Source organism: Anomalospiza imberbis, chromosome 26, assembly GCF_031753505.1.
Source record: "Anomalospiza imberbis isolate Cuckoo-Finch-1a 21T00152 chromosome 26, ASM3175350v1, whole genome shotgun sequence".
NCBI lineage: Eukaryota > Metazoa > Chordata > Aves > Passeriformes > Viduidae > Anomalospiza > Anomalospiza imberbis.
In genome coordinates this window covers 2,920,864-2,939,558 of record NC_089706.1, presented here as the reverse complement: position 1 = coordinate 2,939,558, position 18,695 = coordinate 2,920,864, and the positions used below count along the sequence as shown (strand labels likewise).

The 18,695-nt window shown below is 63.5% G+C and overlaps 1 protein-coding gene across 12 annotated transcripts in view; it reads left to right on the top strand.

Moving 5' to 3' along the window:
- PLEKHA6 (pleckstrin homology domain containing A6) overlaps nt 1-18,695 on the top strand; it is a 42,701-nt gene that overhangs the window by 17,592 nt on the left and 6,414 nt on the right. For 5 of the 12 annotated variants that reach the window (XR_010993727.1, XR_010993726.1, XM_068173075.1 and 2 more), the window contains exons 2-16: nt 6,462-6,542; nt 6,664-6,778; nt 6,877-6,981; nt 7,061-7,133; nt 7,450-7,550; nt 9,815-9,990; nt 10,536-11,033; nt 11,747-12,236; nt 12,751-12,837; nt 13,481-13,534; nt 15,521-15,601; nt 16,927-16,995; nt 17,270-17,350; nt 18,177-18,326; nt 18,589-18,684. Coding sequence is in view for 10 of the 12 variants with exons in the window: in XM_068173075.1 (XP_068029176.1) it covers nt 6,677-6,778; nt 6,877-6,981; nt 7,061-7,133; nt 7,450-7,550; nt 9,815-9,990; nt 10,536-11,033; nt 11,747-12,236; nt 12,751-12,837; nt 13,481-13,534; nt 15,521-15,601; nt 16,927-16,995; nt 17,270-17,350; nt 18,177-18,326; nt 18,589-18,684 (2,163 nt within the window). In the remaining 2 variants the exon portion in view is untranslated. Of the gene's footprint in view, nt 1-128; nt 202-6,461; nt 6,543-6,663; nt 6,779-6,876; nt 6,982-7,060; nt 7,134-7,449; nt 7,551-8,961; nt 9,025-9,814; nt 9,991-10,535; nt 11,034-11,746; nt 12,237-12,750; nt 12,838-13,480; nt 13,535-15,520; nt 15,602-16,926; nt 16,996-17,269; nt 17,351-18,176; nt 18,327-18,588; nt 18,685-18,695 lie in introns of those variants that run through there. The other 7 variants (XM_068173078.1, XM_068173072.1, XM_068173076.1 and 4 more) reach the window with 5 other exon arrangements.

The window sequence follows — 18,695 nt, the reverse complement described above, 5'->3', positions numbered from 1 at the left end:
TCCAGCGGGAGCAAGCGATGGCTCCGCCCGGAGCCGAGGGGGTTAAGCTGGCGGCAGCTGCGGCGGCTGTTAATGATTGATACCAAAGACGGTCTCCATGGGCTTGGAAGGGAAATCATCCGCCCCGGCCGGCTGCGGGAGAGCCACCGGCTCGGCGAGTGGCGCAGCAGGCGGAGGGGACGCGCGGTGGCACCGGTGAGTGTGTGCGCGTGTGTCTGTGTGTGTGCAGCCTTGTCACAGAGCCTGGACGTGTCACACGGACCCTGGATGTGTCACACGGAGCCTGGACGTGTCACACGGACCCCGGCCATGGCACACTGAGCCGGACCGTGGCACTCGAGGGCCATTGTCTGCGGCCAGTGGCACCGCGAGCAGCCGGTGCCCCGAGGGTGGTGACAAGCAGGGCTGGCAGGAGCAGCACGCCGGGCACGGCACCGTCAGCACCTGGGTGTGATTATGGCTCGGGCAGGTGCTGGGGATTTGTCCCAGCAGGATTTTCCCAGCGCCGCTGCTGCCGTAATCCCCTGACCTGACCTGGCCGGGGAGGGGAGGGGTTGGGGCCGCGCTCCTTTGATGCCAGGGATTGCTCGGGACAGGAATTCCCGGCCATGGAAGCGGCTTCCTAAAGAGCTTAGGGAGAGTTCGAACCCTCCAGGGGCGAGCCCAGCTGGCGGCTCGGAGGTTGTGGTGGGAGTGATGGTTCCTAGTGAGGACGGTGGCACTGGGGGGGAATGGTGGTTCTCAATGGGAATGGTGGCTCCGAATGGGACTGGTGGCACTGGTGGCTCCAGGTGGGAATGGTGGCTCCAGGTGGGAATGGTGGCTCCTGCTGGGAATGGTGGCTCCAGGATCCCGGTGATGCCATGCACAAGGGACTGGGGCTCTGTCCCCACGAGGGGACAATGGAGTGACATCAGAGCTGCCAGGGCACGGACTGTCACCCGCTCTGCCCTGATCCGGGGCTGTCACCCACCCCAAATGTCGCCCCATGGGGTCAGGACGCTGCTGCCGCGCCTGCTCCAAGCCCCCGGCAGCAGCAGCGGCGCTTTTTGGCCGGCAGCCCCGTGGGCCGTGCCTGGGATGGAGCCGGGGTTTCCAGGGAGATAAAACACAAACTCCCGGTGCTTTTTTTGTGCTTTTTGTGCTTCTCCCCGACCCCAGCTGGCGCGGCAGCGGGGGACTCGCCCTCCCCGCCGCCGCCGGCCACGCTGGCCGCCAGCAGCCGCTTTGTTCTCTGGAAATCCCCGGCCTTCCCCTCGCTCCCGGCCCTCCATCCCCCCCGGCAGCTTCTCCCGCTGTCCCTCCCCGCGCCCCCCAACCCCGGGATGTCCCCGAGTGACGCTGCTGATGTCACACACGGCCCGTGGGTGCGCGGGAGCTGCCGGCCGCCCTTCCCGAGGACTTTGCCCGGCTTGGCAAGGCTGGCCCCACAGCCCGGCTGCTTCCCAGGGCATCCAGCTCGGCCTCCGCCTTCCCTCCCTGCACCGCTCCCACCGGAATCACGGCGATGCGGGGGAGGGCTGGTGGCCAGCGTGTCCTGCAGGGGTGGGTGGCCCAGGGATGGTTTTTCCGGCCTGGGTGGCCCTGGGCTGTTTTTGGGGTCTAGGTGGCCCTGGTTTCTGGGGTCTGAGAGGTCCTAGACTGGTGTTTGGGACCCAGCCCCCATGCCCAGGTGACCCCACTCAAAGCCTCGAGGTGCTTTGGAAATGGCTCCGAGAGCAGCCAGGGGAGGAGGTGACATTGGGGACATCGCTGCAGGCACAGCCCTGGATGGGCCATGGCTGCTGCTGCAGCGACTTGTGAGTGTGGCCAGCGGTGACAGCTAGGATGGGACAGCAGCAGGAAGGGCGGCTCGGCCACCAGAGCTCTGATTTTGGCTGGGGTGGCCCTGCCTGGGCACTGCGAGGGCAGCAGATGGGGGCAGTTTGTCACAGGGCTGAGGTGACAGTGGGGACGTGGCGCTTGGACTGGCACTGTCCCTTCTGGGGTGGCTTCACAGCAGCAGCACTAGCGCAGAGGAAGGCAGGAGGCAACATCAGCTGCCCCGTGCTCCCTGTCCCCACCCTGGTGACAGCGACACTGGGTGGCACTGCGGTGGGGACACGGGCACGGGAGGGCCTTTGCAGGCACAGGTTGGGATTGGTTCTTCAGGAATGGGATTGGTTCTCCAGGAATGGGATTCTTTATCCAGGGGTGGGATTGGTTCTCTGTGAGTGGGCTTGGTTCCTTTGATGTTTCCCCCTCAGCTCCCCCAGGAGGTCAGGGGGAGCTGTTGGCACCCCTGGAGCGTGCCCATGGATTGGGCACGGATCACGGATCCGCCATGGCTGTGCCATGTCCCTGCCCACCCCTGGACACCGCTGACTGTGACAGAACCCAGCTGGTGCCAGGACCAGGTGCCAGCTCTGGGCAGGCAAACCCAGCCTGAACCCGGCTCAAAGCCCCCGAGCCTGGCGCAGTGCCAGTGACACCAAACTGGGGTGGCAGAGGGTGACACCCCAACACGGAGCCTCATGTGGCTCCCTCCCTACTCCTGCCACACTGTCCCCAGATTGCTGTCCCCAAAAATGTCCCCACAGCCTCCCCTGGCAGGTCCCTTCCCGCCGTGGTGGCCGCGCCACCGGGCGAGCACTGGCGGTGTCACCAAGGAGGGCTGGCACGCGCCCGCAGCCGTTGGGGGACCTTGCCCCCGGATCCTTGGCCGGTGGTGATGGAGGAGTGGGTGAGTCACTGTGCTGGGGACGCGGGGACAGGGGGGACAGGCGGCACTGGGGCGTTTGCTGCTGGTTCCGACCCTGGCATGAGGCCGGTGCTGCCCGTGGCTGCTGTGGTGCCAGTTTGTCCAGGGATGTGTCTCACCCCGTGTGCCCAGTGCCTTAGAAAGGTGGATTTGGTGGGTTTGGGTTTGGATTTGGTTCGGTTTTGGTTTGGTTCGGTTTGGGTTTGGTTCAGTTTGGATTTGGTTTCAGATTGGATTTGGTTTTGGTTTGGTTCAGTTTAGATTTTCTTTAGGTTTGGATTTGGTTTGGGTTTAGATTTACTTTAGGTTTGGTTTTGGTTCAGTTTAGATTTTCTTTAGGTTTGGATTTGGTTCGGGTTTAGATTTACTTCAGGTTTGGTTTCGGTTTGGTTTAGTCTGGATTTGTTCAGTTTGGATTTGGTTTGGGTCTGGATTTGGTTTGGTTGGGATTTGGTTCCATTTGCATTTAGTTCAGTTTAGTTTGTGTTTAGTTTGGGATCAGTTTCGTTGGTGCCACGCCGTTGGCACATTCTGGGATGGGCTGGAACCACTGGTGCCATCAAAGGGGCAGTGGGGACATCCCTGGGCTGGTCACTGGTGCTGAGCTCGCCCCAAAGGGGCACAATTCGGATTTTTGGGAGGAAGATGCAGTGCCAGGCAGTGTCCCATGGTGCTCCCGGGATTTTCGGGAGCAGGGCCGTGGCGGGAGGGAGTCCAGCGGCCTCCCCGTGCTCTGCTTCCTTCTTTGGAGCGTTCCTGGCCATATCAGCCCGATCCCTTCCCTCCCTCCTGCCCAAGGATTTTCTGCTCGCCCTGAGGGCTTTGCATTCTCTTCCCAAAGTCCAGGCGGAGCGTGACTCACCCCAAATCCCGCTCTTGCCCGTTCCCAAGGGCTCCCCGTGTTTTTTTGGGGGTGCTGATGCTCTACGGGGTCTGTCCCCCCCATTCGGTACTTATGCCCATCCTGGTCCCCGGGATTTCCTCCCGGTGTCCCCTGGGGAAGGAACAGCCGCGGGGAGGAGGGGGACACACCCGGGGATGCTTTGGGGACACCCGGAGATGGTCTGGGGACACGAGCAGGGGGAAGGGACACAGTCCCTGAATCCAGGACAGCGACAGAGCTCAGCGCAGCGCGGCTGCTTCCCTTGCTGTGACACCCGCCCTTCCCGCTGCCCTGCCGGGCTGGGGGGGCCCAGGAGCCCCTCACCAGCCCCCCTGAGCCCCCCCCGAGCTGCCCGTGTCGCCCTTCCCCTGCCACCAGCAGCTCCCCGGCTCCGCACCTGGGCTGGGGGAGGCGGCTGTGCCGCGCTGCCCTTCGCCTCTCCTCTGCGGGGACGCGAGCGGGAGTTGTTTGTCCCCGCTGTCGCCTTCCCCGCCGGCTGCCGCACACCGGGACCGCCCAACCCCGCCGCTACCGGAGCCACCGGAGCGCCCCTGAGCCCCCCGAGCTCCGCCACCGCCGCCAGCGGCGCCGCCAATGCCACCGGCGCGGGGCGCGGGGGACTGGCACGGCTGGCAGAGGACGGGCAGAGCCCTCGCCCACTGCCCGCGTCCCCGGGCCCGCGCGGGGCTGCCCCGGTGGCCCGGGGTGGCAGAGGGTGGCAGCGCGGTGCTGGCACCGGGCAGCGGCCGCGGGGCCATGCCGGGAGCCGGGCGCGGGCGCTGAGCCGGGCGGGCCCCCGGGACCATGCTGAAGTTTCGGGCGGACCGGAGGGTGAGGTAGGAGCCCGCAGGGGTCTGAGGGGGCCCGGGGGGACCCGCGGGGAGCCGGCGGGGCGGGACCCCCGGCCCGGGCAGTGGATCCGGGCAGTGGCTGCTGCATTGCAGTGCTGGGAGGCGATGGGCACTGGCGAGTTTCTGGAGCGGGGTCAGCCCCGGGAGCGGCTGCCGGGCGCTGCTTTCCGGAGCTTTCCGGCTCCTCCCGGGGGCTGCGGGCGCGGGCAGGTTTGGGGTGGGGGCAGGCAGCGCGGTGGGTGCCAGGAGGAGCCGAGGGGGGCTGCAAAATGGGGGTGTCCTGCCCGCAGGGAGAGTCCAGGGACCTGCAGGGACGGGGGGGACACCCAGCGTGGGGTTCAGGGTGGTGGGCAGGGATGGGGACACCCCCGGCGTGGAGTCCAGAGCGGCTGGTAGGTGCTGGCAGCGCCCACTTCCCACGCTTGGCGCTTTCGGGGTGCTGCTCTCTCAGCATTGCACCCTCCCCGCGCGGCAGCGTCACTGCGGGGATGGGACCTGCCCCAATTCCCGGGATTTGAACCCCTCCGAAGGCACCGCCGTGGGGGAAAACGCGCCGGGAGCAGCTCCAGCCCTGGGGCAGAACCGCCCCGGCTGTGCTGGAGCACGGGCCGGGCACTGGGGGGGTCTGGAGAGCGAACCCCCCCAGTTGTGGGGTGCACGCACATCCCCCGGGTTTTTCAGGTGCTGCTGGAGGGGATCAGGACCCTGGCAGGGGGTGGGGGCTGCAAGGGGCGGCAGCTCAGCAGCAGCAGCACTTTTTGGGGTGTCAGTGGTTAATGGCTCCAGAGATGGGATGGGATGATCTTGTCAGTGGTGTTTTTTTTCTCAAACTTCCCCCGTTTTGCTGACTGGCAGGAGGAGTTGGTGGCATGCTGGGGCTGCTGGCACGGGGGTGGCTCCGTGTCCCAGTGCCCGGTGGATTTGGGAAGGAGGGGATGGGATCCACTGCGAAATTCCTGGGGTGGAGTCGTGGGCCTCGTCCTTGCCCCTGGGCACCCCGGGAAGCAGCATGGGAGGGGGGGTCTGGGGTGCCCCGCAGTGCCATCTCTGTGGGTTGGGACAGGGACGTGGCACAAGGTGCCAGCTGAGCCCGGGACAGCCCTGTGACACTGCTGCTGCCACTGCCAGGGTGCACTCAGTGCCAGGGAGGCAGAACAGCTTGGGAACAGTGTTGGGAATCCTGGGCTGGTGTTTGGGGTCTGAGGGGTCCTGGGGTGGTTTTTGGGGTCTGAGAGGTCCTAGACTGGTGTTTGGGACCCAGCCCCCATGCCCAGGTGACCCCACTCAAAGCCTCGAGGTGCTTTGGAAATGGCTCCGAGAGCAGCCAGGGGAGGAGGTGACATTGGGGACATCGCTGCAGGCACAGCCCTGGATGGGCCATGGCTGCTGCTGCAGCGACTTGTGAGTGTGGCCAGCGGTGACAGCTGGGATGTGACAGCAGCAGGAAGGGCGGCTCGGCCACCACAGCCCTGATTTTGGCACTTCAGTGAAATCTTTGAGCACCCAGGGAAGGGGATGAAGGTGGGGAAGGGGCTGGAGCGGCCAAGGGAGCCGGCAAAGGGGTTCAGCCTGGAGAAAAGGAGGCTCAGGGGGGACCTTCTGGCTCTCCCTGACAGGAGTGGGCAACCAGGGAGGCTCAGGCTCTGCTCGCCATCCCCGGGGGTGTCCCATGCAGTGGATGTGGCACTTAGGGACACGCTTTGGTGCTGCTGGGTTAACGGCTGGGCTCCATGATCCTGGAGGGCTTTCCAACCAAAACGGTTCTGTGATGCCGTGAAGGGTCCTAAATCTGGGATTATCGGGGTGCTCGGGGCAGGGCAGGGGACGCCAGCCCCGGTGCCAACCCTGGTGTTGGCGTGGAACCAACAGAACAGCAAACGTGGCGCCACGGGGACTCCGTGGACGACACAGGGACTCTGTGAGGGACACGAGGACTTCGTGGGGGACATGGGGACTCCTAACACCCACCCCATGGCTGTCCCCACAGCCACAATGAAAGGCGGAACACCTTCCTGCACCCAGTGACGGGACAGGTCCCCGAGGACACCTCAAGGCTTGACTTGCCAAAGTAGGTCGGCTCCCAATTTCCCTGGGCTGGGGGAGCCAGGGAGGGCTGGGAACGCTGGGGGGGACGACCCCAGCGGGCTGCAGGAGCACAGATCCGCTGATTCCCCTCTCCCGTGTCACAGACACAGCTCGGACATGTCCAGCAAGGCGGGCAGCAAGCGGCCGGCCACCATCCCCAGCGAGCCCCCCAACCACGCCATGGTGGCCGAGGTGCCCTCGGAGCGCCCCGGAGGCCGGGTGAGTGCCCGGGGCGGCGTGGCACGGCTGTCACCAGCTCGGACGGGGACTCAGGGAGCCCAGCCCGGGCACTGAGCATCTCCTCTCGCTCCACGTAGGCTCCACGCTCATCCCGCAAGGGCATCGCCTTCGGGAAGCGCTCCAACTCCATGAAGAGGAACCCCAACGCCACCGTCACCAAGAGCGGGTGGCTCTACAAGCAGGTACCCCCCCGTGCCACCCCTCCCGGCCTCGCAGAGCCCCGGGAGCCCCCAGAGCGCTCTCACCGCCCCTCTCCCGCAGGCCAGCTCGGGGGTGAAGCAGTGGAACAAGCGCTGGTTCGTGCTGGTGGATCGGTGCCTCTTCTACTACAAAGGTACGGCCACCCCCAGAGCTTGTGGCCACCCCCGGCGTGCCCCAGGGCCACCGGCACAAAGTCCCAGGCTCTTTCCGCTCTCCACCCTGCTTTGGCCGGTGTTTGCCGCGCCCAGGGGTTAATCCCGAGTTTTCCCCGCCTCCCTGGCAGCTCCCGGGCTCGCATCAATAATTGAGGAGGTTGTTTGTGAGCCTGGCACAGCTGCGGGAGCAGCAACAGGCAGGGAGCCGATCCCACAGGTGGGACGGAGCCCGGGGATGGGGGGGCTGTGCCGGGGGTCCCTCCGTGGGTTTGATCCCAGGATTCGCCCCCCCAGACGAGAAGGAGGAGAACATCCTGGGCAGCATCCCCCTGCTCAGCTTCCGCGTGGCCGCCGTGCAGCCCTCGGACAACATCAGCAGGAAGCACACGTTCAAGGTCAGTGCCTCTGCCGGGGCTTGCAGGGGACGGCGTGGCACTGCGGTGGCACTGCGGTGGCACTGGTGATGCTGGCAGGGTCCCCGCTGCTCTTGTGGCTTTCTTGGTGACGGGGCATGGAGCACGCTGCGGTGACCCCCGTGGGTTCAGATCTGCGTCTGCTGGGCAAATGGGGACGCAGCAGTGTCCCCAAGGTCCCCAGCCCCTCTGCAGGGCCCTGCTGGGTGCTCCCACCCCTCTCCCTGCCCTGCTTTCCCCTCTCCATGGCTGCTGCCCCCGCCGGCCTCTGCCAGCGGCTGCTCCCGGAGCCGGCCTCGGAGCTGTCCCCTGTCCCAGCCCCGTTTGAGCCGCTTGGCTGGCAAGTGTCACCGGCGAGGGGGGAGCCCGCCACCAGCGGCTGCTGTGGGGCTGGAGAGGGGAGCAGGGAGAGGTGACGGAGCTGCTGCTGCCCCACACCCGTCCTTGGCAGGGTCTGAGCTTCCCTGGCGCTCTTGGGCACCTTGGGCGCCTTCCCCACCCCAGCTGCTCGCGGGCACGGGGCGCTCTGGCACTCCCTTGTCGGTCCCAGTGTCCCCTCCCCGTGTCCAGAGCCGGGGCTGGGGTCCCCACAGGGCACTCCCAAGTTTTTCCCAGCCTAAGGGAGGGATTTGTGCAGCTGCCCCCACTTAAACCTGAATTTAGGCTCATCTGAGTGGGGTTTAGGAGGAAGGATGGCATGGGGACTGCCCTGTGCCCGTGCCCACACTGGTGTCACCTTCTGTGACCTGGGGGTGTCCAGGGAAGGGCCTGGAGAGTCCTGAGGAGATGGGAAGGCTTTGGAGAGTCCTGAGGGAGCTGGGAAGGGTTTGGAGAGCCCTGAGGGAGCTGAGGAAGGGGCTCAGCCTGGAGAAAAGGAGGCTCAGGGGGAATTTCTGTCTCTGCACAACTCCCTGCCACGAGGGGACAGCCGGGGAGGATTTGGGATCTTATCCCAGGGAACAGGGACAGGAGGAGAGGAAATGGCCTCAGGCTGTGCTGGGGAGGCTCAGGTTGGACACCAGCAGGAATTTCCTCATGGAAAGGGCTGGAAGGGGCTGCCCAGGGGGGTTTGGAGTGCCCATCCCTGGAGGTGTCACCTGGAGGTGGCACTGAGTGCTCAGGGTGGGGATTGGGCACAGCCTGGACTCAATGATCCCAGAGGGATTTTCCAGCCACAGTAATTCCATGATTCTGTGAAATCCCTGCTGCTTGACACCAATGAGGGAAAACCTCTCAAAGCTGCTGCCCACACCCCGAGCTCTGCAGCTCCTGGTTTTGGGAGAACAGTTTTGTCCAGGGAAGGGCAGAAAGGTTCCCACTCCACTCCCACTGACCCCGTGTCTGTATTTCCTCCTCCTCCTCCTCCTCCTCCTCCTCCCTCGGTGGGCGAGGATGCCAGGACAGGAGGGGTTTCTTGGTGCCACCACCACACCAGCACCCAGCCACCACCACCTAGGTAGAGTTCCACCTTCTTGTGTTTCTGGTGCATGCAGAGGCTGAGGGACCCCCGGGCTCGCTCTGCTCCCCGCTCCCGCTAATCCCAGGGGTGGATCCCTTCGATTTCCCCTCTTCCTCTGCCTGCAGAGCTTCCAGAAGTGCATGGGGGGGCTCAGGAGATGACCCCAGCTGGGCACGGTGGCTGCATGCTCTGGGGAGGATGGAAACTCAAGGGAGGGGTTTAATCAGACCTCATTTTGCTGTTTTAGTTCATTTTTTTTTTCTTTTTTAAGAGACTGAACCCTTGAAATTCTTTCAGGAGGAGAACTCCGCTTCCTCCCTTTTCTTCCTCCTCGCTTCCCCCCACCCCTTTCCACAGGGGGAAGGTGGAAGCTTCAGAAAGGCCCTCAAATAAAGGCTCCTTCCAGCACATTCTGTGTGGAGAAAGGGCATCAACATCTTGGATCAAAATTGAGCCTTTTCCTCCCAAAATATTTCCTGGGTCGAGAAACCACCTTCCCCCTCACCCTGCATGGACGATGCTCCTCTGGTGCTGCCGCTCTTGCTGGGGCCCTTTGCCACCCCAATATTGGGGTGCTGCTCCTCTCGGGGGGGAGGGCTGCTCCCAAAAAATCCCTGGCAGTGACTCCAAGGGGGATAAAACCCCGCCGTGAGGGGCCTGCAGAGCTTTCCCCCCGCTCAGCGGCCGCACACGGAGGGGAAGGAGCCCTCCTGGTATCCCCTGGAGCAGCGGGATGGGGTGCCAGGCTGGCAGTGGAGCTCTCACCCCCTGTCTGTGTCTCCCACAGGTGACGGTGTGCTGGGTGCAGGAGCTGCCGGCGGGTAACGGGCAGTCCCTGTCTCCCCAGGCCGAGCACGCCGGCATCCGCACCTACTTCTTCAGCGCCGAGAACACGGAGGAGCAGGAATCCTGGATCCAGGCCATGGGCGAGGCCGCCCGCGTGCAGATCCCCCCGAGCCAGAGGTCAGTGCCCAGCACACTGCCCGGCCCTCCCGGGGACACGGTGCTGTCCTTGCTTCACGTCCGGGGACATTTGGGGGTGTAAGAGAAGGGAGCTGGGGGAGCAGTGACCCCGCAACGCTCAGGGAGGCACAGGGCATCGCTGGCCACCCCTCAAACCAGAGGTCAGTGCCCACGGCACTGCCCAGCCCTCCTGGGGACACGGTGCCCTCCATGCCTGGGGACATTTGGGGGTGTGAGGGACATTCTGGAGAAGGGAATTGGGGGAGCAGTGACTCCACAATGCTCAGAGAGGGACAGGGCATTGCTGGCCACCCCTTGACCCAGACGCCGGTGCTCAGTGCCACCGCACTGCCCGGCCCTCCTGGGGACACGGTGCTGTCCTTGCTCCATGCCTGGGGACATTCTGGGGTGTAAGGGACACTCCAGAGAAGGAAGCTGGGGGAGCAGTGACCCCGCAATGCTCAGAGAAGGACAGGGCATTGCCGGCCACGCCAGGGGCAGTGCCAGGCCTTGGTGACCCCTCTGTGGTGTTTCGGCACCCCTAGGCATGAGAAGCCGGACTCGGAGAACATCCCCCCCAGCAAACACCACCACCACCACCACTGCAACGCCGCCCACCGCGAGCACCCCAAGGCCGAGCCCGACGCCAAGACCCGCGGGGAGGGCGACGGCCGCGGCTCGGAGAAGATGGAGCGGAAGCCGTCGGAGCGGGCGGACGCCAAGAAGGAGCCTCTGGCCAAAGCCAACGGCCTCGGCGGGCAGGAGCCGCCCTCGGAGCCGGGCAGTCCCTACCCCGAGGGGCCGCGGGGGCCGGCGAGCGCCGAGCGGCCGGCACAGCCCAACGGGTGGCCGTACCCCTCGCCCAGCCGGCCCGGCAGCACCGCCTTCCCCCCGGCGGGTGACGGCGAGAGCGGGGCCCAGCGCCGCGGCGTCACCCCCAGGTCCCACCCCGAGAAGGTGGCCCAGCGCAAGAGCTCCATGACACAACTGCAGCAGTGGGTGAACTCCCGCCGCGCCACCGCGGCCCCCGAGGAGCTGCGCAGGTGAGGATGCGCCAGGATGCTCCTTTGCTCCGGGGCTGGTCCCTCTGGGAATGTTCTGCTTCTTCCCGTCTGCTTTGTGGCCTCCTAGGGGTCAGAAAATCTCACTTTTCTCCCTTTTTTTCTTTCTCTCCCTGTGCCAGCTCGGAGCCGGGTGTGGGATATCCCAAAAAGCCGAGGAGGGTGGGTTGTAGAGGGGGGTCCCTGGGAGGAGGGAGGCCAGGATAGGGAAGCCACCAGAGGGTCCTTTGGAGGAGGGATACAAGGACAGGAAGCCACCAGAGGATCTCTGGGACGAGGGATGCCAGGACAGAAAGCCACCTCAGTGTCCCTGCAGGAGGGATACGAGGAGCGGAGGCCACCACGAGATCCCAGAGAGGAGGAATTCCACGAGGAGAAGCTCCTGTGGAGTCCCTGGGATGAGAGATGCCAGGAGGGGAGGCCACCACAGGGTCCCTGGGAGGAGGAATGCCAGGACAGGAAGCCACCTTGGTGTTCCTGCAGAAGGGGTACAAGGAGAGGAGACCACCACGAGACCCCAGAGAGGAGGAATTCCATGGGGGAAGGATCCCACAGAGCCCCTGGCAGGAGGAATTCCACGAGCACAGAGCCCTTGGCAGGACAAATGCCACCCACCCAGCATTCCTGCTGTCCTTGCCCACCCCGGGCACTGCCCACCGCCAGCCCGGCCCTCACCTCTCTCTCCCCCTCTCCAGCCCCACCAGGTTTTACCCCGTGTCCCGCCGGGTGCCCGATTATTACTCGCCCTACTCGCCGCAGTACCCCGAGGAGTACCAGTACTACCCGCTGGGCGTGCGCCCCGACAGCATCTGCTCCATGCCCGCCTTTGAGCGTGTCAGCCCGCCGTGGGCGCTGGAGGACAAACGCCACTCCTTCCGCAACGGGGGTCCCTTCCACCCCGCCTTCGGCCGCCAGGACGTCCCGCTGTGGCTGCCGGCACCCGCCAGGCCGCCGAGCTACCTGGACGAGGTGGACGCGGCCTCGGGCTCGCTGCGGAGGATGTCGCTGCAGCCGCGCTCGCGCTCGGTGCCGCGCTCGCCCAGCCAGGGCTCCTACGGCCCCGCCAGGGTTTACTCGCCTGTGCGCTCGCCCAGCGCCCGCTTCGAGCGGCTGCCGCCCCGTGGGGATGAGATTTACGCCGACCCCGCCGCCTTCGTGATGCGCAGATCCATCAGCTCGCCCAAGGTGGGCACCGGTGGGGCAGGGGTGTGGCCGTGTCCCGGCTGTGTCCCCTCTGTGTGCACAGCCAGGCCGCAAAGTGCCACCAAGCCCGTGGCTTGGGGCAGAGGTGGGGTTTGGGATCCCTGTTGCCACCCTGAAAAGGCTCCCTGGTTGTGTTTGTTGGATGGGATGGGATCCGTGGGATGGGATCCGTGGGGGGGGGATGAGATGGGATCCGTGGGATCCGTGGGATGGGATCCATGGGGTGGGGTGTTTCTAGAGGAAATGATGTAGAGCATTTAGAGGAAAACCATGATTTTTCCAGTGGTTTTGGAGGAAAACCTTGGAGGAAACGCCTGATTTTGCCAGGCAGTTTGCAAGGAAAAATCCTGGATTTGCCAGTCGTTTTTCGACGAAAACTTCTGGGAGCCCAAGATGTGCTCCCAAGCAGGGAGCGCTGATGCCCCTGTCCCTCTCCTGCGCTTTCTCCTCCTGTCCCGTGCCCCTGATTTTGGGCTGGGGTCCCCTCTCTCCACAGTACGATTACCTGGGCGACAGGCGGCCCGTCCCAGCCGGGATGTACCCGTACCACTTCCCGGCGTCCCCCACCATCCACGACAAAATGGTACGTACCTGCTGTCCCCTGGGGGTGACGCTGTGACAGGGGCGCACAGACCCCATCCTGGGGACGTGGGGCAGTTTGGGGGGTCCTGCCTCAGCTGGCCAAGGAGGAACCAGAGCACTCCAGGGGCGGCGTGCTGGGTCAGAGCTGGGCCTTCGGTGTCTCCGCTCCCTCCTGGCCATTCCCAAATGAATCCACGTGGGAAGGCCCCTCTGTAGCAGTGGGACACCCTCGGACCCCCAGGGTGGTCCCTGGCTGAGTCCAGCACTCCCCAAACCTCTCCCGCTCTGCTTCCTCACATCCGGCCACAGCTGCTTTGTTCTCCCGCCTCGTGTCCCCTCCCGGAGCTGGGGGGTGACACCGGGAGGTCCCCGCAGATCCCAAAACCCTGTCATGGGACCGCCAGAGGAGGGAGAAGCCTGAATTTCACCACAGCCCACCCATGCCGCCCATCCATGCCCGCAGCCGGAGGCAGGCTCTCCTTAGAAATAAAAAGATAAATAAGAAATCAGCTGCCCAGGGTCCTCAGGGCACATTCCCAGCAGCATTCCCAGCCCGGGGGCCATTCCACAGGCTCCCCCCTAACCGCTTTGCTTCTTCTTTTATGTGTTTCGCTGCTCGTTTCTTGCCTGCTGGCTCCTGGCAGGATGAACTTTTAGACCTTCAGTTGCAAAGAAACCTAGAATATTTGGACCAGCAGGTAGGCGGAGCTGGCTGCCAGCCTCACCTCACCGGCTGCTTCTCGTCCCCTCCCGTGTGTCCCTGTCCCCTCCTGCCATCCATCCTCACCTGGCATCCCAGCAGCATCCCAGCAGCACCAGCTGTCTTTTTATTTTTTGGTTTGGCTTCTTCCATCCTCCGCATCCGTAGGGCCGCTCATGGCTCGGCAGAAAAGTCACCCCCCTCAACCTCTGGCAGTGCCTCTGTGTGGTGGGAGTTTTGGGGGTTTTGGGGCACATTCCAGCACTTCTGGGGGATGTCCTGGAGCTCAGGGGGTGCAGCAGCCCTGGAACATCCCAGGTTGCTGCTGGGCACCTGCACGGTGCCAGCGTGGCCGTGCTGTCCCCAAGGCTGGCACCCTTTGCCCAGGGTGTCCCCCGTGCCAGGGGTGGCAGGTGACCTCTGGGGACCGTGGCCGTGGTGATGTGGTGGCCCCTCGGGGGTGAAAGGTTTGGTGCAGGTGGGCACCAAAAGCCCAAAAGGCAGCAGCGCTCAGGTGGTTCTGGAGAGGTTTTTGGAGGAAAATCTTCATTTTGAACGGGGTTTATCGAGGAAAATCTTGATTTTTGCCAGGGTTTTTGGAGGAAAATTTTGATATTGCCAGGGTTTTTGGAGGAAAGCCTTGATTTTGAATGGGGTTCATTGAGGAAAATCTTGCTTTTGCCAGTGGTTTCTGGAGGAAAACCTTGATTTTGCCAGGGGTTTTGGAGGAAAATCCTGGATTTGTCAGTAGTTTTTGGAGGAAACCTTAATTTTGACAGGGTTTTTGGAAGAAAACCCTGATTTTGCGAGGGGGTTTTGGAGGAAAACCCTGGAAGGAAAACCATGACTTTATGTGGTGTTTTTGGAGGAAAACCCTGATTCTGCCAGCGATTTTTAGAGGAAAAAACTGCGCTGACTCCATCCCAGGAGTGCGGAGAGGGGGATCCAGCCGGGAGAGCTCCCAGTGATGCCCCCAGGCAGCGTCTGAAGCCTCAGCCGGGCACAGGAGCTGCAGCCAGGCTGGCACGGAGGGAGCTGCTCCCGGCAAGATCCCATTTGGCTGCCAATCTCCGGTGGCCAGGATCTGTGTCCGCCTTGGAGCGGGGCCAGGAACTCTCGCTGCAATAAAAGCTCCCCGCGCTGTCTCGCAGCCGCCGGCAGCGCCGCGGCCTCTCCGCGGCTCTTTAAAACGCTCCCTAAAAAGGTTTGGCATCTCCTCCTCCTCCTCCTCTCACAACGGCCTCTGGAGAAGTTAATTCGGAGTGACGCTGTCAGGGGCCTCTTTTCAAACATCCTCCTGCTCTGTTTGCTCTCTCCTTCCTCGCCCACGGCTCCAGCTCCAGCAGGGTTTGGGGCCCGCTTTGGTGACAAAAGTGTTGTCACCTTTGGGATTTCAGCTGTCCCAGGGCTTCCTGGGAGTGTCCTGCTCTGGGATGAGCTGGGTGACTTGAGTGGCTTTGTCACCTGGCACCGAAGGAGCTCGGCCACCACTGGCTGTGCGCCGCTGCTTGGGGACAGTCCTGTCCCTGTGGAGTGGCACAGACCGTGCCTGGCAGCAGGGATGTGCCATTCCCGGTGCCACCTGGAAAAGGGGACGCTGCTGTCCCCAGCCCCAGCTGTCAGTCACCTCTCCAGCACCCAGAGTTTATTGGCAGGGCCATGCCAGCCCCGGCTGGGCACAGAGCCGCTGGGCAGTGCCAGGGCCTGTCCGTGTGTCCGTCTGTGTGCCAGGCCATGCCGCTGCCGTCCCTGTCCGAGCTCGTGTCCGTCTGTGCCATCTGCTCCGAGCTGGCTCTGTTTTATCCGTGTTTTCCCCCCAAAAAAGCGCACTAAAAGGAGCAACAGCAACGCGAGGCCACAGCTGGAGCCCCTGGGCCATCTCAGGAGGTGGCATTTGGCATCCTGAGGGCTCCTGGACCGGTCACCGCTGGCACAGGCGCGTGTCCCCGCTGACCTGTGCCCTTTCCTTCCCTGTGTGCCGCAGATGAGCGAGAGCGAGACCCTCATCACTATGGTGAACAGGATGGTGGAGACCTCCTCCCCTAGGGCCCAGCTCTACATGCAAGTAAGGCTCTGGCCACCAGGCCCCGCATGGCTCGTGCAGGGTCACCTCCTGCCACCCGGGGTCACCTCCTGCCACCCGGGGTCACCTCCTGCCATCGCCACTCACGCAGCAGCCGCGGCATCCGGCACATCCCGCTCTCGCTCTCGGGGGACGCGCTGCTCCATCCCAGGCTTTGCTAATCCATCCATGAGTCATTCCAAGCCGGCAAATCCTCGTGCTGGCAGCGCGAGGTGGGCACGGAGCTGTCCCCAGGACCCTTGGGGACGGAGATGTCCCAGGGACTCTCGGACAGAGATGTCCCGGGGGACTCTTGGGGACGGAGCTGTCCCGGGACTCTTGGGGACAGAGCTGTCCCGGGACTCCCGGACACGCAGGGCTTGGCTCGTCCTTGGTTTTCAAGGAGTTGTGGGGTGACAGGAATGCAGCTCTTAAACCAACGGAATCATTTCTGGAACAGGGACAGGGAACGGCCTTTCTCCTACCCCCGGAGGCTCCTTCTGTCCCCAGCACTGGGACATCCCTGCAATGTCACATGGCTTGAGCCCCCCACCCGGTGCCACCCACCCTGGGTTGTGCTGCCCTGGGCACTTCCTGGATGGGATTTTCCAACAAAAACGGCGCCTGTTTGCATCTGCTGCCAGCAGGACTATGCTGGAGGGTGAATCAGGAGTTCCTGGGACGCTCCTCCGGCTGGCCGGGCTCCCTGCCCGGAGGCCACCTCATCCCGATCCGCCCGGCTCTGCCTCCAGCCCCGCGGGCATTTCCCAGATCCGGATCCATTTGCATCATCCCGGAGTTTTAAATGGCTCCAAAGCGCCCTCTCTGCTTTCTAGCAATATCCATCCCCTCCTGCCTATCTCCTGCCTTTCATCTCCGGCTCCGGGAGGCACTTAATTGCTGAAGGTCCCATTAGTAATTGAGATTTCCAGGAAAGGAAAATGACTCACGGAGAAGCCGGGCGGGGGTAAACAGGCCCTGCTGCTGCTTTATCAGTGCTCCCACTCGGCCGAGGTGGAATTACAGCTCAATCGCGCTGCCTTTGTGCTCCCCGCCGCTGGAATGGTGGCGGTAAATGATTCACGAGGCAGCTCCTCAGACCCCGCGCGGAGCTTCTCCCTGGATCGTTCCCGCTGGGAATGAGCAGGGAGAGAGGTTGTGGCTTCATCCCAGTGACTCCCGGCTGATGGGGAGCATCCATCGCCTCCGGGGCTCGGCTCCGGCCTCCTTTTCCCGGCTCGAAGGGAGGGCAGGGAGGGGCTGGGAGCTGCCTCCCCTTCCCTGGGCATCCTGCGGAGAGCCGCGCTCACCCCTGGCTCTGCTTGCAGGTGACGCAGTTCCCGGAGCCCTACAGGGACACCCTGCACCCCTACAAGATCAGCGAGCAGGACACCGATGTAAGAGCCAATCCTGTCCCCTCTGTGCCCTCTCTGTGTCCCCTGTCCCCGTAGGCCCGTCACTTTGTGCCCCTCAGGGATATAAATCTCCCCCTGAGTTTCGGTCTTGTCCCATCTCCCACTTTGTCCCTTGTCACCCCGAAGTCCCTGCAATGACAGCAGAAGTTTGGAACCCCCCCAGCCAGGGCCATAAATCCCAAAAATCCCATCAATCCTGGCTGCATCCCAGTGGGATTCTTATCCTCTCCCCCCTTTCTCTTCCCCCGCGGCACAGAAGCTGCTGGGGAAGCTCTGTGAGCAGAACAAGGTGCTGCGGGAGCAGGAGAGGCTGGTGCAGCAGCTCCGGGCTGAGAAGGTACGTGGTGGCACCTCAGGTGGCTCCATGGGGACGTGGTGGTGGCACCTGCCTGGTGAGGAAGTGACGTCACCACGGGAGGGTTTGGGTTGAACCTGGACATCCAGGTGTGTGTGTGTCCCCTGTCACCTTTAACTTGGACATCAAGGTGAGAGTGTCCCCCTGTCACCCTTAAACCTGGACATCCAGGTCAGAGTGTCCCCTGTCACCCTTAACCTTTACATCCAGGAGTGTGTGTGTCCCCTGTCACCCTTAAACCTGGACATCCAGGTGTGTGTGTCCCCCTGTCACCCCTAACCTGGACATCCAGGTGAGTGTCCCCCTGCCACCTTTAAACCTGGACATCCAGGTAAGAGTGTCCCCCTGCCACCCTTAAACCTGGACATCCAGGTGTGTGTGTCCCCTGTCACCCCTAACCTGGACATCCAGGTGTGTGTGTCCCCTGTCACCCCTAACCTGGACATCCAGGTCAGAGTGTCTCCCTGTCACCCTGAACCTGGACATCCAGATGTGTGTGTCCCCTGTCACCCCTAACCTGGACATCCAGGTCAGAGTGTCTCCCTGTCACCCTGAACCTGGACATCCAGGTGTGTGTATGTCCCCTGCCACCCCTGAATCAGGTGAGCAGGTCCCCTGCCACCCCTGGTTTGAAGGGACATTAAAAACCTCTTGTTCCCCCCCATAGCCGCTATCCCAGGTTCTCCAGCCTGGCTTTGGACACTTCCAGGGATGTGACAGCCACAGCTTGGGGGTGTTTCTGAGTTGGGGGAGACTCCTGGTGTGTTATTGAGCAGCCAGGACCTCGTGGCTCCATCTGTCCCCACAGGAGAGCCTGGAGAGTGCCCTGATGGGGACACACCAGGAGCTGGAGATGTTTGGGAGCCAGCCCGCCTACCCGGAGAAGCTGCTGCACAAGAAGGAATCGCTCCAGAATCAGCTCATCAACATCCGGGTGGAGCTGTCCCAGGCCAGCACGGTAACAGGCGGGATACGGGTCCCTTTTGTCCCTTCACGGATGGAAAACGAGCAGGGAATTCCCCTTTGCTGCCTGGGGACCAAAGTCCCTCGCTGGGGACAAAGCGAAGTAGGCACCCCCCAGGTGCCACCTCAGTTCCTGGTTCTGTTGTCGTGCCCCGGGCACCTCAGAGCTTGTCCCTTCTGCTGCCACCCCCTCCCCAGCATGGGGGGCTGTGCTGGGTGCCAAAGACCCCCCTGATCCCCCCCCACTGTCCCCTCAGGCCCTGGCAAACAGCACGGCCGAGTACGAGAGCCTGGAGAGCGAGGTGTCCACCCTGCACGATGACCTCTGGGAGCAGCTCAACCTGGACATCCAGGTGAGAGTGTC